Source organism: Mytilus edulis, chromosome 10, assembly GCF_963676685.1.
Source record: "Mytilus edulis chromosome 10, xbMytEdul2.2, whole genome shotgun sequence".
NCBI classification, from domain to species: Eukaryota; Metazoa; Mollusca; class Bivalvia; order Mytilida; family Mytilidae; genus Mytilus; species Mytilus edulis.
Window position 1 is genome coordinate 34,823,290 of NC_092353.1, and position 25,725 is coordinate 34,849,014.

The following is a 25,725-nucleotide window of genomic DNA, read 5'->3' on the forward strand; positions in this document are numbered from 1 at the left end:
TAAATTTACAACATTTTATTTTCTTCAATCTGACCACTAATATTACAGAAAAATACTATTCTGCAATCAATAATTAACATCAGATGAGACCAAACTTCTCAACAGCCTTGTTATGGCAGCAGATTCAAACTGTTCCAATGTCGACTGTATTTGGCTGCCAAGGAGTTGTTAGTTGGTGTCCTGAAGACAACCTCATTGGACTCTGTACCAGCCCACATGGATTGTAACCTTCTTGTTGATTTGCTGGTGATAGCTGATTTTGAGAAGCAGATGATCCCCTATCTATCACCTGAAATGATTAAAAATAAACCATAGATGATAATCTCAGAGGCATTCTGACTACACTGAATCGTTTAAATAATTGACTTTTTTTCCAGAATGCTTTATTTTTTTTAAAAGACAGTTTATAGATATAGGAAGATGTGGTGTGAGTGCCAATGAGACAACTCTCCTTCCAAATAACAATTTATAAAAGTAAACCATTATAGGTCAATGTACAGCCTTCAGTACAGAGCCTTGGCTCACACCGAAAAACAAGCTATTAAGGGCCCCAAAATTACTAGTGTAAAACCATTCAAATAGGAAAACCAGCTGTCTTATCTATATAAAAAAATAAGAAAAAGAAACACATATAAATTACATAAACAAACGACAACTACTGTACATCAGATTCCTGACTTAGGACATGTGCAAACATTTGCGGCGGGATTTAAGGTTTTAATGGTACCAAACCTTCTCCCTTTTTCTGAAACAAAAGACAGTTTAGTTTACTATAAACTTGAAGGAAGGATAATATTTTAATAATATTATTGAAATTACTTGTGAAAAAAAGGAAATTTCAACCACAATTTAAATTCCAATGAGGTATAAAAAAAACTTGATATAGCACTATTGGATATAGTGGTATTACTACAGTTCTTTAATAAGCTAATCATTATTTTATTCTGAACAGAAAATGAGCTGAAATGAGTGTCAATGTTAGATGCTTGCAATTTAATATTCTTATCAAATCAAGTTCATTGTTTGAAGTATAAAGTTTATATTTTTTAAAACATAAGAAATACTAAAATAAAGATTCATGTTAAAAGTTTATTGTGGTATAATAAAAACAAGATGTGATATGATGGTTCCTTTTAAAACCAAGTTTAGTAAAGATATTGTCTTTGGCTAAAAGGCTATTGTTTGGAACTAAAATGTTGATAATCATAGGCCCATAATAGACTTAATCTTGACTCAGCTAAAAATGCAATTAAAAACACCTGGCTTTGTCAATGATAGTAAGCTACACTTTTATTTTATAAAGATTATAACTATTTATAAAGTAGGATCATAACTATATGAACAGAAAGGAAATATGTGGTCAAACTTGTATCTTTAAGGTGGTATCTAACACTACAAGGAGATAACTCTGTAAGATAAGCTAAACGTGTTAATTACATTGTGTTGTTAAGGGAATATTTCAAAACTAGTGTCTGTCAAACTGCTATATAACCAGTGTAATTTTTCTGATAAAACTGTAGGTTCAAATTTTTTGAAACTTTTATATTTTTGTCAAAGGGTCAAAGTAAATACTTTGTCAAAATTTGTCAATTAATTTTAGTGAAGGTGTTGGGTACACCCTTAATTAGATAATTTTAGAAAAAGAATTTAAATTGGGGATCTTCACTATCATTTACCCTCTGTAGAATAAAATAGGACAATTCATTATTCAACCTATTTAAAGTAAGTTTTTTTTCGTCACAGTAAGTTACTTCCCCTGTTTAATCATAAATTCTTGAAATTTGTATACCTTTACATGCTTTAGATTATTTTACCTGTTTATTTTTGTAATATTTTTTCAATGAACTATATAATACAAAGATAAATATAATAATAATAATACTCACTTGGTCTCAAAAAATTGAATATTACAGGTAAAATTTTTAATTATTATCCATCAAAAGTTTTAAAATACATTTAAAGATATGTCTATATATTGCAACTATTTTAAAGTCCTAATGATCATTGTATAATCTAAGACAAAACAGAATCACAAATTCTCACAAATACAATGATTGAATATTTTTATGTCAGTAATGAGAGTTGACCATTCTGAAGTATTGTATGAATTTTGGTAAATTTGTTAATTTCGAAATAAAAAATGACGCTGTAATTCAAATTTCTAATTTTCATGAATTTATAGAGCTGTTATTGGCTCTTTGTGCAAAAAATTCAATTATGGAAAAGAAAAGAAGATTTAAAAAATAAAATGTTTTCCATATGTTGACAACTTTTTGATCATTTTTACCTGTTGTCCTATGGGAGATGGCTGGTTCTTAGGTCCAAACTTGTTCAGTAGTGACCCCTTTCTTTCTGGCTGAAAACAACAACATATAATATCAATAAATATTTATTGTACAGTTTTAAAGGGGACAATTTGAATCTGAATTATTAGATAATTATTATGTTCACTGTTGATTAGTTTTGCTAACCCTAATTGGTAATCTGTTCATAAATACAGCAGTTCAATTTTAAACAAGAATCATGTAGAAAGAATTTACTTGTCTGCATCATCAAGCTGAAGAAAGTCTAATATTCTGCATAAAATCATTCAACTTTATTTGGGACAAGAAGTTAGAACATGTTAATATTATATGAAACACTAACCCTTCTTTGTTCTGGATCACAAGACATGTTAACATAATACTGTGAATTCATTTATTTTTGTGGGTACCAATTTTTGTTGATTTAGAAAATATTGTATATTTTTGGATATTTTATTTCTTGTTTTAAGGCGAAGTGTACGTAATTGCACGCCTCTAGCGGAATACGGGATTAAAAACGTTCGTCGTTAGTTACGCAAGTTATCTCCCTTACTCCAAGAAAGAGAAACTACTTTCTGCGGTCTATAATGAATCCAACAAGCACGCCTGTGCTGTCTTAAACCTCATAGAAATTATCTAAATAACTCCAATTAGAAATCACAGCATTCTGTACGTTGTTCTGTGTGCAGCCTGACTTAAAAACACTGTTTTGTTTTTTGTTTTAGACGCGTAGGAGAAGGCATTTCGTGTTTATGATATCAACAGAAAGAAAAAACGCCTCACAACAAAATTATAAACAAATAAACAAATAAACATGTAACAAATTTTCTTCTATTGATATCAAATCAATTAAAATGAAACCTGAATTGACCCAACAATATCGTTTTAAAAAGCCGTAGTCTTGAACGAAAAACACAGTACTCAACGTAAAGTTTTATAATAGATTACAAATAATTAATGAAAGACGTGTGAATTTAATTGTTTAATCAAAAAGACGTTGAAATTTTCGTATTTTGTGCAATTGAAAATTTAAGGACATGACTTATATTCATATAAGAAATCAGACGATACCAAGAGAATAATTTAATCTCTAGTGCAACACTTACAAGTCGGAAGAACAAAGACGGAAAACAAACAAAAAATAAAAAAATTATGCCCCAAAAATTACTCATTTACTTAAAAATTCTAACATTTATCTTAAAATAAGTAAAAATTATGTCATTCAACTTTTTCTACATACATACATGTGCAGAAAATAAACAGGTGTCTTCTATTCCGTCCGCAATTTATGGGAAAACTAAATCTAAATTTAGAACCATATTGAAATTGAAAGTACACATGTAAGATAAAATATAACATGTCATTTTTTCTTTCACAAATTCCAATTTCGAAGAGATATATAGCGAAATCTGTTTTCTTTTATTGTGCCTGTGTGCATCATTCAAAATTAGAGAATGTAATTTTGAAGTATCAAGTCTCAATTCAAGATTAAGAATGAATAGAATATAGAATTACGAGGGGGGGGGGAGGGGGTAGGACCTTTATCGGAACTCCGAAATCCGGGAATTCTTTTTCCGAATTTCGGGTAGTCGGGATTTGACTTTTTTTTAATTTGGGACCTCGCCGGATTTCGTGTTTTTAAGCCCGGGATTTCAGGATCTGGATCCCTCCTCCCCTCCTCCCTCTATTATGGTTAAAGAAAATAGGTCAGGGAAGTTTTGTGATACTTGTAACTGCAATTTAATATTCAGTGGAATGAGCGGTGAAATGTGTTCAGACTATTACATTTTGATGTTTTTTTAAATTTAACCAAAGTTTACTGCAAGGGGTGTTTAACGACCTCGATGATTATCCATGAGGATCTCGCACTCGGTCAGCTAGTTCATTATCATACAAGAATTTAGAAGCCTGTGGTTACTAGTTTTATAATATGAGATTTTGGAGTTCATATAATTAACATTCAACATTTTTTATCGAATATTTCAAGGCTTTTTGACTATCAATGTTGACCCCCCCCCCCCCTTTTTCAATTGATTGGATAAAACGAATGGATTGCCACCCCTATTTCAAACTGAAGTCCTATAAACTGACTGGTATTCGAATTTGTTAAAAGAAATAATTGGTATCTCTATTGATTCAATACCGTAATGCCAAAAATTTGTTTCCGCAAATTCCGAACAGCTAGAAATAGAAGCCCTTTCCATGTCCGATTTTCTCCCACACGAGAAATGTAGCATTCGTACATCAGCTGAAAAATACGACTGAATTATTCGGGTTACAATTTGTGTAAATCCCGAATGCACATAAAAGTAAAGGTCCAGCCCGACTTTCGGAAATGGACTGTTGTAGATTTCAGATTGATTTCCAGAAATAAAAATCATACAAAAATGTTTCACGCAAATATTCGTCTTCAGACGTGTAAAGTTATACAACGGTTACTAGCGGTCTGGATTGTGATAAAAAAAGAAGCGCATGCGATGCATAAAATATATAATGTCGTGGCTCAGAGATGTGTTGAATTATAGAGATGCTTATGCGGCACAAAGATAAGATTAACTTACCCAAATGTACTAAGAATTACCACACAACTTAAATTTACTTAAATATTGATTTGTTATCCTGTGCCAGACAGATGGCTGATATTCTGAGAAGAGACGTTGATGAAATGAAGTTTTATGAGAACAAAGATTTTGAAAACACGTCGCAGTGTTTAGATTTTAACAAAAAATAAGGCACCGAAGTCGAAAATAGTTCTAGTTTATAATGAAGAAAATGTCAACCGTTTTCTAGCTTGGCGATCTCCGCACGCACCCGAATATAATAGACAAATACAATACAATAGAACACAAAACGTAACATAAAGAACTTAAGATCGAGCAACACGAACTCCAACAAAACGGTATATATTTCATACAAGTATTATGGACTATATGAAGCGTCGTAACTGTTGCGGCGACGTCAATAACGTTGTCGTTGTTTTTTGTTCTTTTTACACTCAAGATTCAACTTTAACAGGGTATAGCTTGAAAAGTAGCACGGTTGCTAAGGACTTTCTTTGCACCAATCGATTCCTCAGACATTTTAGAATCGTCTCATAAATTTAAAAAAAAATCGATTGTCTAATATAATAGAAAATCTTGGAAATGTAACAATTCCTGCCGAATTTCACGATTTTCCCTATATATCCTTTGTAATTTTGGTGTATGATGCTGTTAACTTTAACAGCTCGTATCTCAAAAACGAAAACGGTTACCCCCTTTTTTTATTTTATTTTCCGATTTATTTTTACAAGCAGAATCTACATGTAAAATTTTAAAAACATCCATTGTGTAGTTTAATTACGTACACTTCGCCTTAAATGCCAATGTCATTACAATTGATAATTGATAGTGCGTCTTTCTATGTTGTGATGTTATAATATTGTTTCAGAAAAGGGAGAATGTTTGGTACCATTAAAATCGTTTAATCCAGCTGCAATTGTTTGCACATGTAATAAGTCAGGAATCTAATGTTCAGTGGTTGTCGTCTGTTTATGTGGTTCATATGTGTTTCTCGATTTTGTTTTTATATAGATAAGACCATTGGTTTTACCTTTTGAATGGTTTTACACTAGTAATTTTTGGGGCCCTTTAAAGCTTTCTGTTCAGTGTGAGCCAAAGCTCTGTGTTGAAGGCCGTACCTTGACCTATAATGGTTTACTTTTATAAATTGTGACTTGGATTGAGAGTTGTCTCATTAGCACTCATACCATATCTTTCTATATCTAAGCATTCTACTCCAAGACAAGCAATACTGATTTACATTTTGTATTTTGCTTCATAATGCCTAATCACAAGCTCTCTATAACCTTGAAGACCATGTCTGCTGCAAACTTCAATTGCTTTATTTGTTACTCTATATACCACCTTCAATTTTAATAATTAATAGGTCACTCTCTTGACCATTGAAAACTGACCGTATAAGAAAGGTGACCTTTGAATTGGGGTTCAAAAGGCATAGGTATAACTATAGCAGGATGAAAAGAGGCTGACCTAATAAGACAGGTCTTTGCTTAATAAACAGACATTTATAACATCTTTATATCGTCCTGAATATGCATGAAATATTTGCCACTGGACGCTAAGCAACCAACAATCAATCAATCAATCAATTAAGATTATACTTACCAGATTGTTATTTAGGTTTTTGTTCAGATCTTTGTCATATGGCTTTTCCAGCTCATTGGTAGTAGTAAGTACACTCGAATTAGTTTCTGAAATAAAACATGATCAGAGTGAAGAAAACATAAGCTAGGTTTCCTTGTTTTCTTTCCAGAAAAAATTGCAAAGAAAGTTTTATACCCATAAAGAAAATATTTGTTTACATATTTTTTTGGGTATATTTTCAATGAATTTCATGACGTAAACAAGTGCTACTATTGCGCTTTCCATTTTGACTAGAGGAACTTCTGTGTTAGAAATGAACTCTTCATCAAGTAAAATATTCTTTTCACCATTCTGTAAAATTACAACTTTCACAGAATACATGTGACTTAAATAGATGACTACAGGTCAGGGTCATGAACTGATTGTTAGACATGAGAAATTATCTGTATCCTAGATTTTTTATGGAAAATTTGAACCCAAAGTAAATTTCAATATTGCTTGGTCTTTATTTTAGCAATTTAAAAGATGTGATGTTAACCATCTAACTAGTTGAACTTATTGCTCAGGGATAATGACAAATTTGCCGGTATTTCAAAGGAAAATTACTTATGAAATCAGTCTGATGAAGGCTTAGGAATCCGGGTGAAAACGGGTCATTTTTGGAATTCCCAGGATATTTAATCTTGAAATTCAGTTTGAAAAAGTTATGACCTAAGATTTCATTCCGCGGCGCCCCATTCTTCAATGCAGGTCATGACCTGCATTTTCATTGTCACAGGTTGACAGGCTGGTGTGTGCTTGTTTAAAAGTATATTTCAATAATTCTAGATCATTTTTTGCTACTGATAATTAACTCAGATGAAATCAGTAATCAGTTACTCACTTTTTGGACTTGATTTAGGAGATCCTTCAGTAAAACTTGTCTGGGTTGTTAGTCGCGTCTTTGTGACCTGATGTGAACATATATATAAAATGAAGTTTTCCAAATATCTTACATTTCAATGGGGAATAACTCCCTTAAATGTATTTTTTAATCTGAAATATAGCTGATGTAAACCCGACATAAAATCATTACACTCCAATAACACATGTATAGGTATGCGAGCGGTTACAATACTGATTTTACATAATATTTACATTTCAAAAGAGCATAATTAAAAAAAAAACATAAAAACATATTGACTCTCTAACTCATCAAAGATATTGCAGATGTTAACCTTTGAAATCAGTCTCATTAAATCTTCGCTGAGAAATGTAGGCCGAGGGCAGATACAATGTTGATTTTCCTGTTAAATTTATATTGTGTGCTGTTATCAAATAAATGTAACTAAAACTTGAAACTGGCAGTTGTTTTGAATATGTGCCTAGTGGTGTTGCTTTAAAAGCAACATAACAGACAACTGTTGGATACAATAAAAGTTTACAGAAGAATATATATATTTTTTCATAATAACAAATTTGTATAATTTGAAATAATGAACATTACCACATTCATATTAAAAAGTCTGCATCTATGTCACGCGTTTTCACACCCTTTTGACATGTCATGTCATGTGATGACATGATTTCCTATTGTCAGAGGTTGGCAAGTATGATTTTCCATATTATTCATATTTGCAAGGGACATAAGTCCCTAAAATATTCTATTGACCCTGATTTACAACTATTTGCTGTTATTAATTTAATATAGATAAATTATGACACAAGAGTGTATACAAAATGGATTTTCCATTCATTTGACAATTTTCAAAAACATTCATTGGTGCTAACTTTCAAACTCACATATGTTACTGGTGTAAATATTTGACATGCATTTCATCAAATTAGAATGAACAAAAATGTGTCCCCAGTACATGGATGCCCCATCCATACTATCATTTTCTATGTTCAGTGGACCGTGAAAATGGAGAAAAAAACCTCTAATTTGGCATTAAAATTAGAAAGATCATATCATAGGGAACATGTGTACTCAATTTCAAGTTGATTGGACTTCAACTTCAACATAAACTACCTTGACCAAAGAACTTTAACCTGAAGCGGGACAGACGGATGAACGGGCAGACCAACAGATCCACAGACCAGAAAACATAATGCCCCCCCCCCACTATCGTAGGTGAGGCATAAAAAAGTAGGTGTTAGAGTGCTAACAATTTCAAAATTTCCATATTTTTTTAATTTCCATGGGTATAAACAGGTGCCCCAAAAATAATCATCTGCCCCTGATGTTTGAAATCATCCAAGATATAACTGATATTTAACTTTGACATGAATTGTTTTATGTTCAAAGGTTGGTTTAAGTGTGCTTTCAATGTCAGTTTTCGTATATTATACATTTTCAAGGGGCATAATTCTCATAAAAATAAACATTTGGCCTGATTTTTGAACAAATCTTTGAATATTGTTGAAGCTAACTCAAATGTTTACAATTTAAACTAGAGGCTCTTAAGAGCCTGTGTTGCTCACCTTGGTCTATTTGCATATTAAACAAAGGACACAGATGGATTCTTGACAAAATTGTGTTTTGGTGATGGTGATGTGTTTGTAGATCTTACTTTACTGAACATTCTTGCTTCTTACAATTATCTCAATTTTTAATGAACTTGGCCCATTAGTTACAGAGGAAAATATTTTGTTAAAATTTACAACCAGATGCTCCGCAGGGAGTAGCTTTATACGACCGCAGAGGTTGAACCCTGAACTGTTGGGTTAAGTATGGACACAACATTCAAGCTGGATTCAGCTCTAAATTTGGATTGTGATTAAATAGTTGACACAGCATAGGTTTCTGACACAGAATGAATGTGGTCTAATGAACTTAAAATACTTTTTTTTCCTTTGAGCAATTCACTATGCTGTTGAATATTAATCCTCTCAAAAAAATGTTTGAAGAAATTTTCTTTTTATTTATGAAATCTGAAATGAGAAAAATTTAACCCCCCCCCATTTTTTTTTCCACATCCCCCTTTCCCTTTTTCCAAAACTGATCTCAATTAAAATATCTAATGGAGTTGTATATTGTATAAAACAATGATTTAAGTTGATTCAACTACTATTCTGGACAAAGAAAGATAACTCCAATCAATTGAAAATTTCTTGCTATATTGTCAATTAGATATTTCTTGCTATTGCACAATACTGTGCAATTGAAAATATTTGCTATTGCACAATACTGTGCAATTGAAGATTTCTTGCTATTGCGCAATACTGTGCAATTGAAAATTTCTTGCTATTGCACAATACTGTGCAATTGAAGATTTCTTGCTATTTGCTGAATACTGTGCAATTGAAAATTTCTTGCTATTGCACAATACTTAATATAATAATTTTGGATCCTGATTTGAACCAACTTGAAAACTGGGCCCATAATCAAAAATCTAAGTACATGTTTAGATTCAGCATATCAAAAAAGCTCAAGAATTCAATTTTTGTTAAAATCAAACTTAGTTTAATTTTGGACCCTTTGGACTTTAATGTAGACCAATTTGAAAACGGGACTAAAAATTAAGAATCTACATACACAGTAAGATTTGGCATATCAAAGAACCTCAATTATTCAATTTTTGATGAAATCAAACAAAGTTTAATTTGGACCCGATTTGGACCAACTTGAAAATTGGGCCAATAATAAAAAATCTAAGTACATTTTTAGATTCAGCATATCAAAGAACCCCAAGGATTCAATTTTTGTCAAAATCAAACTAAGTTTAATTTTGGACCCTTTGGACCTTAATGTAGACCAATTTGAAAACGGGACCAAAAATTAAGAATCTACATACACAGTTAGATTCAGCATATATCAAAGAACCCCAATTATTCAATTTTTGATGAAATCAAACTAAGTTCAATTTTGGACCCTTTGGGCCCCTTATTCCTAAACTGTTGGGACCAAAACTCCCAAAATTAAACCCAACCTTCCTTTAGTGGTCATAAACCTTGTGTTTAAATTTCATAGATTTCTATTTACTTTAACTAAAGTTATGGTGCGAAAAACCTAGAATAATGCTTACTTGGGCCTCTTTTTGGCCCCTAATTCCTAAACTGTTCAGACCTCAACTCCCAAAATCAATACCAACCTTCCTTTTGTGGTCATAAAACCTTGTGTTTAAATTTCATTGATTTCTATTTACTTAAACTAAAGTTATTGTGCGAAAACCAAGAATAATGCTTATTTGGGCCCTTTTTTGGCCCCTAATTCCTAAACTGTTAGAACCAAAACTCCCAAAATCAATCCCAACCTTCCTTTTGTGGTCATAAACCTTGTGTCAAAATTTCATAGATTTCTATTTACTTAAACTTAAGTTATTGTGCGAAAACCAAGAAAATGCTTATTTGGGCCCTTTTTGGCCCCTAATTCCTAAAATGTTGGGATCAAAACTCCCAAAATCAATCCCAACCTTCCTTTTGTGGTCATAAATCATGTGTTAAAATTTCATAGATTTCTATTCACTTTTACTAAAGTTAGAGTGCGAAAACTAAAAGTATTCGGTCGACGACGACGACGCCAACGTGATAGCAATATACGACGAAAAATTAAAATTTTTGCGGTTGTATAAAAATTTACAAAATTTACAAAATTATTAAAAAATGGCTATAAAAGCCAATAACTCCTTAAGGGGTCAACTGACCTTTTTGATTAAGTATGGTTAAATTTGGCCCAGTAGTTTTAGAGGAGAAGATTTTTGTAAAAGATAAGAAAAAATTACAAAAAAATGGTAAAAAAATGACTATAAAGGGCAATAACTCCTTAAGGGGCCAACTGACCATTTTAGTCATACTACCTTATTTGTAGATCTTACTTTGCTGAACATCATTGCTGTTTACAGTGTATCTCTATCTATAATAATATTCAAGATAATAGCCAAACTAGAGGCTCTAAAGAGCCTGTGTCGCTCACCTTGGTCTATGTGCATATCAAACAAAGGACACAAATGGATTCATGACAAAATTGTATTTTGGTGATGGTGATGTGTTTGAAGTTCTTACTTTACTGAACGATTTTGCTTCTTACAATTATATCTATAATGAACTTTGCCCATTAGTAACAGAGAACTATATTTGGTAAAAATTTACATAAATTTACCAAATTAATGAAAATTGTTAAAAATTGACTATAAAGGGCAATAACTCCTTAAGGGGTCAATTGACCATTTAGGTCATGTTGACTTATTTGTAGATCTTACTTTGCTGAACATTATTGCTGTTTACAGTTTATCGCTATCTATAATAGTATTCAAGATAACCAAAAACGGCAAAATTTCTTTAAAAATTACCAATTGGAGGGCAGCAACCCAACAACCAGTTGTCCAATTTATCTGAAAAATTCAGGGCAGATAAATATTGACTTGATTAACAATTTAACTTCATGTCAGATTTGCTCTAAATGCTTTGGTTTCATAGTTATAAGCCAAAAACTGCATTTACCCCTATGTTCTATTTTTAGCCGTGGTGGCCATCTTGGTTGAATGGCCAGGTCATCGGACACATTTTTCAAACTAGATACCCCAAAGATGATTGTGGCCTAGTAGTTGCAGTGGAGATTTTGTAAAAGATTACTTAGATTTATGAAAAATGGTTAAAAATTTACTATAAAGGGCAATAACTCCTAAAGGGGTCAACTGACCATTTCGGTCATGTTGACTTATTTGTAAATCTAACTTTGCTGAACATTATTGATGTTTACAGTTTATCTCTATCTATAATAATATTCAAGATAATAACCAAAAACAGCAAAATTTCCTCAAAATTACCAATTCAGGGGCAGCAACCCAACAACGGGTTGACTGATTCAACTGAAAATTTCAGGGCAGATAGATCTTGACCTGATAAACATTTTTATCCCATGTCAGATTTCCTCAAAATGCTTTGGTTTTTGAGTTATAAGCCAAAAACTGCATTTTACCCCTATGTTCTATTTTTAGCTGTGGCGTCCATCTTAGTTGGTTGACCAGGTCACGCCACACATTTTTTAAACTAGATACCCCAAAGATGATTGTGGCCAAGTTTGGATTAATTTGGCCCAGTAGTTTCAGAGGAGAAGATTTTTGTAAAAGATTACTTTAATTTACGAAAAATGGTTAAAAATTGACTATAAAGGGCAATAACTCCTAAACGGGTCAACTGACCATTTTGGTCATGTTGACTTATTTGTAGATCTTACTTTGCTGAACATTATTGCTGTTTACAGTTTATCTCTATCTATAATAATATTCAAGATAATAACCAAAAACAGCAAAATTTCCTCAAAATTACAAATTCAGGGACAGCAACCCAACAACCGATTGACCGATTCATCTGAAAATTTCAGGGCAGATAGATCTTGACCTGATAAACATTTTCAACCCAGTCAGATTTCCTCAAAATGCTTTGGTTTTTGAGTTATAAGCCAAAAACTGCATTTTACCCCTATGTTCTATTTTTAGCCGTGGCGGCCATCTTTGTTGGTTGACCAGGTCACGCCACACATTTTTTTTTAACTAGATACCCCAAAGATGATTGTGGCCAAGTTTGGATTAATTTGGCCCAGTAGTTTCAGAGGAGAAGATTTTTGTAAAAGATTACTTTAATTTACGAAAAATGGTTAAAAATTGACTATAAAGGGCAATAACTCCTAAAGGGGTCAACTGACCATTTTGGTCATGTTGACTTATTTGTAAATCTAACTTTGCTGAACATTATTGCTGTTTACAGTTTATCTCTATCTATTATAATATTCAAGATAATAACCAAAAACAGCAAAATTTCCTCAAAATTACCAATTCAGGGGCAGCAACCCAACAACCGATTGACCGATTCATCTGAAAATTTCAGGGCAGATAGATCTTGACCTGATAAACATTTTTACCCCATGTCAGATTTGCTCTAAATGCTTTGGTTTTTGAGTTATAAGCCAAAAACTGCATTTTACCCCTATGTTCTATTTTTAGCCGTGGCGGCCATCTTGGTTGGTTGACCGGGTCACGCCACACATTTTTTAAACTAGATATCAAATGATGATTGTGGCCAAGTTTGGTTTGATTTGGCCCAGTAGTTTCAGAGGAGAAGATTTTTGTAAAAGCTAACGCCGGACGACGGACGCAAAGTGATGAGAAAAGCTCACTTGGCCCTTTGGGCCAGGTGAGCTAAAAAGGTATAATTTCCTTATAATTGCCAATTCAGGGGCAGCAACCCAACAACCGGTTGTCCGATTAGTCGGAAAATTTCAGGGCAGATAGATCTTTACCCAACAAACAATTTACCCCCCATATCAGATTTGCTCTAAATGCTTTGGTTTCAGAGTTATAAGCCAAAATCTACATTTTACCCCTATGTTCTATTTTTAGCCATGGCAGTCATCTTGGTTGGTTGGCCGGATCACGCCACACATTTTTTAAACTAGATACCCCAATGATGATTGTGGCCAAGTTTGGTTTAATTTGGCCTAGTAGTTTCAGAGGAGAAGATTTTTGTAAAAGCTAACGCGGGACGATGACGACGCCGGATGACGCCGGACGCAAAGTGATGAGAAAAGCTCACTTGGCCTTTTGGGCCAGGTGAGCTAAAAAAAACCAGGATTGATAAAGAGAACTGCAAGTGTGAAAACATTTACAATGACAGATGTGCATCAGCACTTTCAACCTGATTATCAATAGACATTAGCAACATCAGCAGGAACTGCTCATCCTTCATCAGCAGCTATGTTCAGCTCCAGTTTTTTTTCTAAGATTTTTCAGCAATGTTTTTTTTTCTAACTAAGTTATTGTCTATCCTTTCAGAGTTCCTTTGCAATTTTTTTTAGCTCAAGACCAAAATACAACATGTATTGATGGTGTTAAGCAAAAATTTGTTTCTTACTTAATCAAGGTGATAGATGAAAATGTGTCATTATAGTATTGTTTCAAAGTCATCTATTAATTATCCATGGTGTATTAACCATAGAATAAGGTTAGGTGTCTTATACTTTTCATCTGCTATGAATGAAAGATTTTAAATTTAGAGCCGTTAATATTTTAAGTTTTCTTTCAACTATGTAAGTAAATTGACTAAATCAAAGTATGTCTGTCTATAAAACCAGCTATTTACATGTAGCTCCTAAATTAAAACAAAGTAAATAAACGTACTTACTGTGTTTGAAAAGGAGTCAAAACGAGAGGTTTTTTTCTTCTTATTACGGTGTTTAATTGCCTCGTTTACCTGTAAACATCAAAACAAATATTTTAGGTATCTGACTTTCATGCATTGTATACAAATAGTATAAATCTAACAAGTTGATTGATTGATAAGTGTTTAACACCACTTTCAACACTATTGTGCTATTTCATGTCAGTTTTCGTTGGTGGAGAAAACCGGAGTGCCCAGAGAGAACCATGGATTTTTGGTAGGAAAACTGACTATCCTAGTCAATTGAAATTGAAGTCAAGTGCACATGTCCCGTGCCATATCTAAACTCAAAACCTCGGTGTTGACAGCCTAGTAATACAGTATTTCAACTACTTAGACCACTCGGCCACCAAAGCACCTAAATCTAAACCTAAAATCTAAAGAAAGTCAGACATGTGCTAAGGGAGATAAATCTACATCAGTAATTGTCTTTATAGTAGTCAGTATCATTATAGTTTTAGCATCATGTGTAACAGAATTTTAATAATGTGGTCCTTTGAGGCTTAGAATGTTTATATGGAAATGGTTTTCAAAAATGTAACAGTAATTTTTTTAGGATATAATAATGATCCATAACCAAGTGCTGCCTCCTCAAATTTAAATCTGACCTGACCATTAATTCAATCTCATATGCCTTGTTTCCCTAAACTTTTATGATGTTGGCTTATATCAAAAAGATAAAGCAAGATTGAAATTAAATTTCATAAACAATGAAATGTACTATAGTCGCTGTCAGCTGAAATTCGTAGCGGTTATCGGTAAAAATAACCTAAACTATCAACCACGTTCTCTTGTGATATAGTTTTTCACATTCCGTTCATAAATCGCTTAAAGAAAAACCACTACTGACCTACCTTTTAAGTGATTACACTGTGATAATCCTGACCTTCACATTTTCCAAGTCGATTTTGAATGGTGGAATCCGCCATTGTTTTTTTACTGGAAGTGTTTCTGTGGAGTTCAGAAAATTTGCATAAAGTGCGGGAAACTTTATCACATCAATGACAAGAACATTACAGGAAACTCCCAAAGTGACGCATGTCATATGTAAACAAAGGATCCTCATAGAAACGAAGATGGCAGAATTACAATGGTAAACATTCTGGACTAGATGTGTCAAAGCGACACGAATGGCCTGTCCCAAAAAGTTGAAAAATCTGCAATTTCAATATAAACACATTTGGACACAAACACAATGGTAAGCCTCACATATCAAAAATCATCTCAAATCTGGGGGGGAAAAGAGAAAAAATCCGTATAACTGTGATTTTCAATAATTTATCAAAGTCCAAAGCCTGTAATTTCAGCGAAAATAAGCAGAGCGGATCGAAACTTAAGCTTGACCTATAACTAATCATGGTTAACTCGCATACCAAAAATCAGCCCAATATCTGAAGGCTTTTAGAAAAAAAGTCCGTATAACTGTGATTTTCAACAATTTCTCAAAGTCCAAAGCCCTTAATTCGGCAAAAATTAGTGGAGCGGAACGAAAATCTGTAACTCATCATGGTTAACTCACATACCAAAAATCAGCCCAATATCTGAAGGCGTTTTATAACTGTGATTTTCAACAATTTCTCAAATTCCAAAGCCCGTAATTTCAGCAAAAATTAGTGGAGTGGAACAAAACTTAAACTTGATCTGTAACTCATCATGGTTAACTCACAAACCAAAAATCAGCCCAATATCTGAAGGCGTTTAGAAAAAACTCTGTATAATGGTTTGTTGCGGAATGACGGAATGACAGAATTACAGAAGGTCAGGATTATGACAGTGCGATCACTTTTAAAGGTTGGTCAGTATTGGGGTTTTTTGGACGATTTATGAATGGAATGTGAAAAACTATATCTCGAGTGAACGCGATTGATAGTTTGGATTATTTTTACAAATAATGAATATTTCATTCGTAAAAAAATCCTCCTGTGTCCATCTGGACCATCCAAAACCACCTCTAAATCTAGTCCGTGTAGTATAACTTAATTAGTCAAGTTTTCTGCTTTTGTTTGTACTAAAGTTACTATTGTTTTTCTTACTGGTATGGTCTCAGCTGTCCAGTTAGTTACACAGTTTTCATTATTATCAATCTTCTGATGTTACCCTGATTGAAAATGAGACTTTCTATATTATTTTATGTATATGCTTACCCTTTTGTCCATCAGGCAGTGAAATATGAAAATAAAAAATCCCTGTAAAAGAAAAATTAGAAATTAAATACAATGGCTCTGTGTAAATTAAAAAAGATATAAAAAGATATACACATAAATGTAAACAATAAATGCTTATTGAATATAAAATGCCATTCTTGTTTGCTGTTTTTAACATAATTGAAAATGTCAACAAAAAAGGCATGACTTGTCTCCCTTTGACTGTACACTTTTATATCAGATGTGCTATTCCAGAGTTTAAACAAAGCTAATCTGAATTCTTATAACATTTTTTTAAAATGATTACTTCCCATGAACAACAAAACAGGTGCCACAAACGAAGCAGGAATTGCTGAACCCTTTCAGAGCATCTGAGTTCCCACATGCTATGTGGGGAGAGTAGCGTAAGTTTTGTGTACTGTAAAAAAGTGTTTTGAGGACAGTTGGCACCTCATTTGGTCATCTGGTCATTGCAGAGGTGATTCCAGCCATTTTTAAAAGGGGGTTCCAAACCAGGGTAAAAGGGGGAAGAGTGGTGGTCTAACCATTTCCCATCTCAAAAGCATAGATCATAAAAAAAAGTTGGGTTCCAACCCTGGGTATCCCCCTCCCTACATAGTGTTATGTTCTTTTCACTTATGGTTTTTGATTACCCCTTTATATCTGCTTACTTTTGTTTTTTCACCATTATATTATTCTATTAATTCTAAAAAGATCAGTAAATACCTGTAATGAGTTGAATATTGCAAAAAGATATTGGAATACTACCAAATCTTTTGACATAGATAGTACGCCAAAAACCCATGTTACACCAAACAAAGGAGCAAGTACACAAATACTTCTTACACCAGTTCTACAAAAAATAAATGTATTCTGTTATAATATATATAAAGTATCTGAAGATTATTTTTTGAGTATGTAATTTGAGTTTGCTTTATTTTCATTAGCCTCTATTCTAGAGGTGTAACTGGTTGACTTGCATAACCAAATTGAAATCTGTGGTACAAACAAGTCTTAATCTGATAAGAGAAGGTTACTAGAATTGGACAATAAATTGAGCAAGATAATAGGGCCAAGACCACAATTAATGACCCCGCTTTTCGTTGCCCACGAATATTACCAAGTTCCTTTTAGTTATTAGAGTGTATTTTTCCTTACTTTTTTTTCTTTCCCTTCCTCACTCATTTCTTAAGGTGGCTCATGGGTACAAAAATTTCAGCAAAAAATTGAACCTTTATTTTTTCATTACACATTTTATTTATTACACTATTAGTTATTACTTTATGATATGGTAAAAAAATCAATCCAAAAAATCGATTCAGTTTGGCCCCAGATGACTTTTTAAATGTTTATATCATTGAAAAAGCTCCAAATTATCTCCCTTTGGTGCAAAAATGCCAGTTTTTGGCATTAAATTTGAAATATCTTTTTCAACCCCTCATTGACCTATATTTTTTATTATTGTTTTCAAATAAGCTGTACATAAACTAAATAATTGTAAAATTTAAGCGATTTCTGTAATTAGGTTATTTTTTTATTTCGATATTACCTCTATTTCTCCTATTAGTTCAACACAAAAAAAGGACATTAACAAAAATGTATGCTTCTTCCGGAGGCAAATTGTGAGCTTAAATGAACGGTGACCCCATTTTTTTATTTCATTTTTCTTTTAAGTATATGATTAAAGTTCATTTATAAAAAAATATAGCGAAATCCTATATTAGAAAAAAAAATTGATTTATACCCAGGAGCCCCCTTAAGATTGTTTTGATGGAAATGAAAGAAGAGAGGTGAAATAAATTTTTGGATGTTGCATTTAAACTGATTTTGATATGGAATGAGTGATTAGGCCAAGTGCAAAAAGGTAATATTTACAGTTTTCGGAACATCTCTTGACTTGTCAATAGGGGTATGGATGTGTATTGGCTAAATTTGTAAAAGTGATTGGTTCAATCTTTCTGTATTTTGGATATATATTTGGACTAGGACTATACATTACACACACAAAAAATTTGACAAAAATGCATGGTGCAGTTTTTTTAATGATGCAAAATGATATAAAGAACTGATAGAGGAATTAATTGTGGTCTGTGGCCATAATATACTCCCCTGTAGTCTAATACCAACTCCAAATAAGTATCAGTAATATAATGCCGTGTTCTGCTGGGGTCAATTGCATCATCATAACAACTTTCATTAGTATAGTTTATTATCTTAATTTTATAATTGAGCTGATTCAAAGTCGTAATTAAATAGTATTTTGCATTCAACTTCATTCTTTGTTTGAGTTTATGCTCATTGTTAAACACTGTGCTGAGTATTTTGACTTTATTTTTTACTCTTCTTCACCATTTTTTTTCTTTCTGATTCTTTCATGTGATTATAAATGTTCCATATGGTTTCTGTTTAACAAACTATTAAATACAATCTCAAATTCTCTACTCTTATATATTATACATCTCATGACATTTATGTAGTAGTACACTTACTTTGTTTTTTCTAGTGTTGATTTTGATTGATTTGATCTACCAGCTTTACTACTCATAGCCCTAAACAAAGTCCTTATAACTAAAGCCAGTATAACAAGATTCACCTGAAATAGAATTTAAAAACCCCTGCTAACAGTAAGGAATCTATACAGAGCCTTATAATCAGCTTACAGGGTTTAACAATATTAATGCCTCTGACGCTGATTATACAGCACCCAAACTAAAATGTTCAAAAACATATTTTCTATCCAAGGACCGTGTTTTCAAGAACTAACTGTCAGACAAATGGAACAAAATCCAAATTCAATATGTAATTCATTATTATGCACTATTGTTCCAAAAAATAAGACAAATATCTGTAAACATTAAAGAAAGTAGGGCTTTCAATGATGATATTGTCAGATTTTTTGAACGCTTCCCTTTTTTTAATGTCAAGAAATCCTAATATTTTAGACACAAAGACATGGGTAAAGCACTTGGTCAAATATTTTTGAAATTATAAAATGCATATGATTTCCCTTAGATAAAAGAAAGATCCAGTTTCCTTAAAGTTACAATTCTCATACATACCAACACAATAACTAAAGCAGGTCCTATAAATGCCCATATTAGTCCATTATCTACAGACAGCCAGCAACTGAAAGACATTACATCATGTACATGCAATGTATGAAGTTACGATATAATTTACTTAAATAAATTTCTTAATTTTATAAATTGGTATTTTTAATCAAGGTTGTGAATGTCCTAGTGAATTAGTTTCGCTAATTTTTGTGCTATTTTCACATTTCCTGACCGGTTTTAAAAAAATATTTCTTCTTACTAGTGAAAAATCTGTTCTCAGCAAATGATTGGTTGAAATTAAATTGTGACTTTAAATTTTCTTTTTTTCTTCTGAATTTTCTTATTGTCACGTCAAAAAAAAGGCGACCATGCCTGATGACGTCACATCAAAACTACACAACTGTCCTCAAATCTTTGAAAAGGAAGGATAAAAATCATATTAAAGAGAAAAAGATTTCACCACTGTAACTCGTGTATTACGATACTTCTCCACTCTCAACAGTTAAATTTTAATTATTTAAAAAGCTCGTAAAGCCTCAAGCTTTATAAATATTAAAAATTTAACTGTCTCGAGTGGAAAAATATCGTAGTACACTTGTTGCAGTTGTGAAATCTATATATCTCATACATGTCATTTTCTATATCTAATTACTGTAAAATCAGAAGTTCTTGCGATTTTTTTATTATTGCAATGCTTTAATTATTGCCAAAAATGCAACAGAGTTATAATCACAATAATTTAAACTCACATTCGGAAATTTTTAGTATGAATTAAACAGGAACTTTCTCAATATCGCAAAAATTGGGCCTAAAAAAAAAAATGTTGTGTTTCCGATCACCACCTTGAAATTTTGAAGGGACGGTAGGTAGGGATTTTTTTTTTTTTTTATAATATTAATATATAAAACTCAATTTCCAGTTACCAGACAAAAGTTTGGGATTTAATAGAAAGAGATTGATTACCCACTTTAAAAATCTCCCCGAGATAATTTTTAGTTTACCCCTTTTAAAATCCCCCTGAAATAACTTTTAGTTTACCCCCTTTTAAAATACCCCTGAAAAAAAACCTAAAATAAAATTTGGGCAGCACTTCCCCATGGAAATTAGCTTTTTAAACCCAATTCCCCCATTTCAGGACCAAAAGTTTGGGATTGTCAGAGAAAGAAATTGAGAAGATGTGGGGCAGATTCATTTATAGGAACATGAACCAAACATCATCCCAAACCTACAGATAGACAAATATATTATATACACTGTACTTGGCAGGACACTTTCTTTTGGCAAAGCATCTGGCTTTTCATCAGAATGTCTAAAGCGTTGATTGGCTGACCAGTTTCAGATGGATTAATATCAGGTTCATTTTGAAGAAGGGTCTGGCATGAAAATTTGATAAATTTAATTCCAAAAGATTGCATTGTTCAAACAGTTGTGTTATTGTCATCAATCTCGGTCCAGTCATTTTTGCCGGTGGCCGAGCACAAAATTTGTGTTGTGTATTTTTTTTCATCGATGTTAGACATTGGATGAATTTCATTGCTAATGTCAAAAAAGGTGTTACTTTCTGTAAATTTATAATTTTTTTTTCTCCGCGAAATGGTCACACTTTCCGCGTTGAACATTGAATAGGACGCGTTGTGTTGCCATGTTCAAACATTGACAAATGAAAATAACTACTGCGCATGCTCCCGCATATATAATTAGCCAAGACGATTCCACTTTCCAGTACATTCTAAAAATAAGCCTCGAGTTTAAAATTAGCGTTGTTTTCTTTTGGGGCGATAAAAAGATCGAGGGACTTAGAATTTTTTATTTTCTTTCAGAAAAAACGGTCGGTAGGTATACAAATTATTTTTTTTCCCACATCAGCTTTAAACACTTTTGAGTCGGGGGTCTGAAGGACGGTCGGTCGGGTGACTGGAAACACAACATTTTTTTTTTCTAGGCCTTGGAATCGCATTTTAGTCCAAAATGACAAAATTGCAATAATAAATGCACACAATAATTTCTGAATTTACAGTATTCATTAATTGGATTAAACAAGCATTGAAAACATTTTACTTTGCATTTATATTTTTCAAAAAATGGAGGCACTTTTGATAAAATTTCACAGAAATTAAGACTGTTGTTGGACTGCTGTTTAAAGCGACTTAATTTGATCAGATTTTAGCTGATCTAAACTAATGGATTCATCCAAATATTGATGATTCAAGGTTAAAATGCTTTACAGAAATAAATGACAATTGAAAATTGTTGAGCAAAAAAACATTAAGCATCAACAGAATTTCATCAATTCATACTGCATCTTCATTTTCACAAATTGACCTACTCTTGGATGAGGCTTGTATTTTCCCCAAAACTGTATCTTTATACTAATTATTGTACTGTAGTCCATTTAACAATGAGACTTGAAGTCTTGAAGTAATAAATAATGCATAATAGTAGTCATTAAAGGTTGAAATGGATCCATTCACCTAGCAATACAACTGCATACCACTTAAAATTGCTAGAAACTGAACTCAAACTTTTTACTTTACACCAGTTCACTTGTACAGTCAACAAAAGCTACACTTAATAACAGTACAGGCTATTGACTATGTGACCACTATAAATAAGGTACTAGTATAACTTTCAGTGATCGAGTGAAAAACAAACTTACACATCTGTATCACCATATCCTTCTAGTTGAGTTGCACCCATAGAAATACCAACAATAACTGCTGGAATAACTGAAAGCATGAACAAATGTATAAATGGGATTTTATTTATAACTTTTACTAACTCCTTTAATGTATTTTGATTTATTATACATTTATGTACAATATAAGTTGCATAGAAGGTTTTCTTCTCACAATTATAAATAAAGCCCATCCAAACAATGCTTTATGTTTCTCTTTCTTGTTTTCTATATAGAATCTTTCTACAATTGTCGTTTTGGAGCCCTTATAGCTTGCTGTTCTATATTTTCATATGTTTCAGTATTATTTTGGGTTAACTTAAGTTCAGGTTTTTCAGAGAGGACAGCATCATGTTATGACAATGGCCCTCATGTTCTACTGGGATTCCAAGGTTTTAATTTTGAGTGCTATTGGAATTAAAGGGCTTCAGACCATCTTATTTCTTATTCTTGATAAATGTGCATGATGTGTCTATGTGCTCCATAAATTTTCATATTAAGTGAATCGTGAAATATTGGCCAAAACCCTCACTTGGCATACATTTAAAAAAGTTAACATTATAATGAACATATGTAATAAGTTCACAGGGACCACAACTTCATTGTAAACTAACTCGAACCAAAACTTTTACCTGATATGAAACGGAAAGACATACACACAGAAAACATTATTCCCCCTTCTATTTTAGGTACAATGTAAGTACCGGTACAGCTTTAAAATCTTGTTCTAGATACTAACTTACCCCAACAACTTGGTATCAGCCATTTCACTCTAGACTTTGTCGGTAAAACATAAAGAACTTGGATTCCAATTTCTATAGCCATTGCTAACATCATAGTAAAATCCACCAGGAAAATGTAGTGTAGTAGGACAGCAATTGTTACACACAGTCCCTGCATACAAACATAGCATTTATACAATAATGTAAACTATGTATTGTTACACACAGTCCCTGCATAAAAAATAACAATGAAAAATGTGGATTTCAGGTCTTTATCTTCATTGAATTCCTTGTTTAGAGCTTGCTAATCTGAATAGTAATTTTTTTGTAGCTTTGTTTTGTTGTTTTTTTGGTCTCATTTATGTTTACAGTCTTTTTATGTTATTTTTATGTTTGTAAGTGAACTTCATTCCGCCATGTAGAATTTCAGGTATTCGATATACAATAGTGTGATTATTCTATAGGAAATGAAACCCTAGGTAAAATAAGTCAAGGAATTTTTACACCAGTATTCTCCTTCAAAATGAAGGCCAGGAGAACACTGATGGATACCATTTGCTGTTACACATTTTCTCAGTTAGAATGATATGGATATCACTATACATTTTTAACATCATTGGAAAACTTCTACAATGGCATAACATGCTGTGCTGTGAATATCATAGAAGGTTAGGGTTTCTCTCATAGATATTGTTTAACATAATCACAACTTTTTAAGCTTCAGATTGCTTTTGAACAATCTAGTGCTGGTCATAATTTACAAACATTTCTCTTGTTGAAGATTGTATTCTACTCTTCAGATTTCTATTGGTTATGGTATTTTGTTGCTGTCTGACTGACGAATACCGGTATACAACATCTCCTTTTATACCTACTGTGGATTCATTTATTTTCGTGGGTACCAATTTTCGTGGATTACAGAAAATTTACATGTTTGTGGATATTTATTTTCGTGGTTTGGCTGAAGTCTGCATACAAGATTTTAGAAAACTTGCTATTTATTGATCATTTAATTTCGTGGTTCACCTGTACGCACGAAGTCCACGAAAATTATTATCCAACAAATAAAATAAATCCACAGTATATCCACGTAAGCTAAATAAATATTTTTATTCCAAAAATTTCTGCTTATTGCTGTATACAACAAAATGACTCTTACATTAAAACCTTTTGGCTAGTTCAATTAAATATTTTGGTTACATTCTTAATAACATTTACCTTTCTTCATTCAGATCAACATTCTAAAAAAACATACCTTATGTCTGATAATGGTGCCCACAAGCATAGGAACAAAGAATAAGAAAGTATCAATGCTATACATACCCTTATGTCTGATAATGGTGTCCACAAACATAGGAACAAAGCATAAGAAAGTATCAATGCTAAACATACCCTTATGTCTGATAATGGTGCCCACAAACATAGGAACAAAGAATAAGAAAGTATCATTGCTATACATACCCTTATGTCTGATAATGGTGCCCACAAACATAGCAACAAGGAATAAGAAAGTATCAATTCTATACATACCCTTATGTCTGATAAAGGTGCCCACAAGCATAAGAACAAAGAATAAGAAAGTATCAATGCTATACATACCCTTATGTCTGATAATGGTGCCCACAAGCATAAGAACAAAGTATAAGAAAGTATCAATGCTATACATACCCTTATGTCTGATAATGGTGCCCACAAACATAGGAACAAAGAATAAGAAAGTATCAATGCTATACATACCCTTATGTCTGATAAAGGTGTCCACAAGCATAAGAACAAGGAATAAGAAAGTATCAATGCTATACATACCCTTATGTCTGATAATGGTGCCCACAAGCATAAGAACAAGGAATAAGAAAGTATCAATGCTATACATACCCTTATGTCTGATAATGGTGTCCACAAGCATAAGAACATAGAATAAGAAAGTATCAATGCTATACATACCCTTATGTCTGATAATGGTGCCCACAAACATAGGAACAAAGAATAAGAAAGTATCAATGCTATACATACCCTTATGTCTGATAAAGGTGTCCACAAGCATAAGAACAAGGAATAAGAAAGTATCAATGCTATACATACCCTTATGTCTGATAATGGTGCCCACAAGCATAGGAACAAAGTATAAGAAAGTATCAATGCTATACATACCCTTATGTCTGATAATGGTGCCCACAAGCATAGGAACAAAGTATAAGAAAGTATCAATGCTATACATACCCTTATGTCTGATAATGGTGCCCACAAGCATAGCAACAAAGAATAAGAAAGTATCAATGCTATACATACCCTTATGTCTGATAAAGGTGCCCACAAGCATAAGAACAAAGAATAAGAAAGTATCAATGCTATACATACCCTTATGTCTGATAAGGGTGCCCACAAACAAAGCAACATAGAATAAGAAAGTATCAATGCTATACATACCCTTATGTCTGATAAAGGTGTCCACAAGCATAAGAACAAAGCATAAGAAAGTATCAATGCTAAACATACCCTTATGTCTGATAATGGTGCCCACAAGCATAAGAACAAAGCATAAGAAAGT

At 32.5% G+C, this 25,725-nt stretch overlaps 2 protein-coding genes across 2 annotated transcripts in view; both read right to left on the bottom strand.

Moving 5' to 3' along the window:
- Positions 1-24,631, bottom strand: LOC139491010 (adhesion G-protein coupled receptor D1-like). The gene is made up of 12 exons (XM_071278252.1): positions 24,570-24,631; positions 23,199-23,349; positions 22,438-22,507; positions 19,788-19,854; positions 19,218-19,321; positions 17,455-17,581; positions 16,729-16,770; positions 14,549-14,617; positions 7,332-7,398; positions 6,470-6,555; positions 2,288-2,356; positions 1-289 (listed from the first exon to the last, which is right to left on the bottom strand). Exons 1-12 carry the CDS (start codon positions 24,624-24,626, stop codon positions 125-127), a joined length of 1,074 nt encoding a protein of 357 aa, XP_071134353.1. The 5' UTR covers positions 24,627-24,631; the 3' UTR covers positions 1-124.
- LOC139491009 (uncharacterized) overlaps positions 1-25,725 on the bottom strand; it is a 335,932-nt gene that overhangs the window by 51,385 nt on the left and 258,822 nt on the right. The window lies entirely within an intron of this gene.

Coding starts and splice junctions, on each gene's coding strand:
- LOC139491010 (XM_071278252.1), bottom strand. CDS start 24,626: ATGATACTTTCTTATTCTTTGTTCCTATGTTTGTGGGCACCATTATCA. Junction 22,508..23,198: donor GCTGATACCAAGTTGTTGGG/GTAAGTTAGTAT, acceptor TCATGCTTTCAG/TTATTCCAGCAGTTATTGTT. Junction 19,855..22,437: donor GGATATGGTGATACAGATGT/GTAAGTTTGTTT, acceptor AATGTCTTTCAG/TTGCTGGCTGTCTGTAGATA.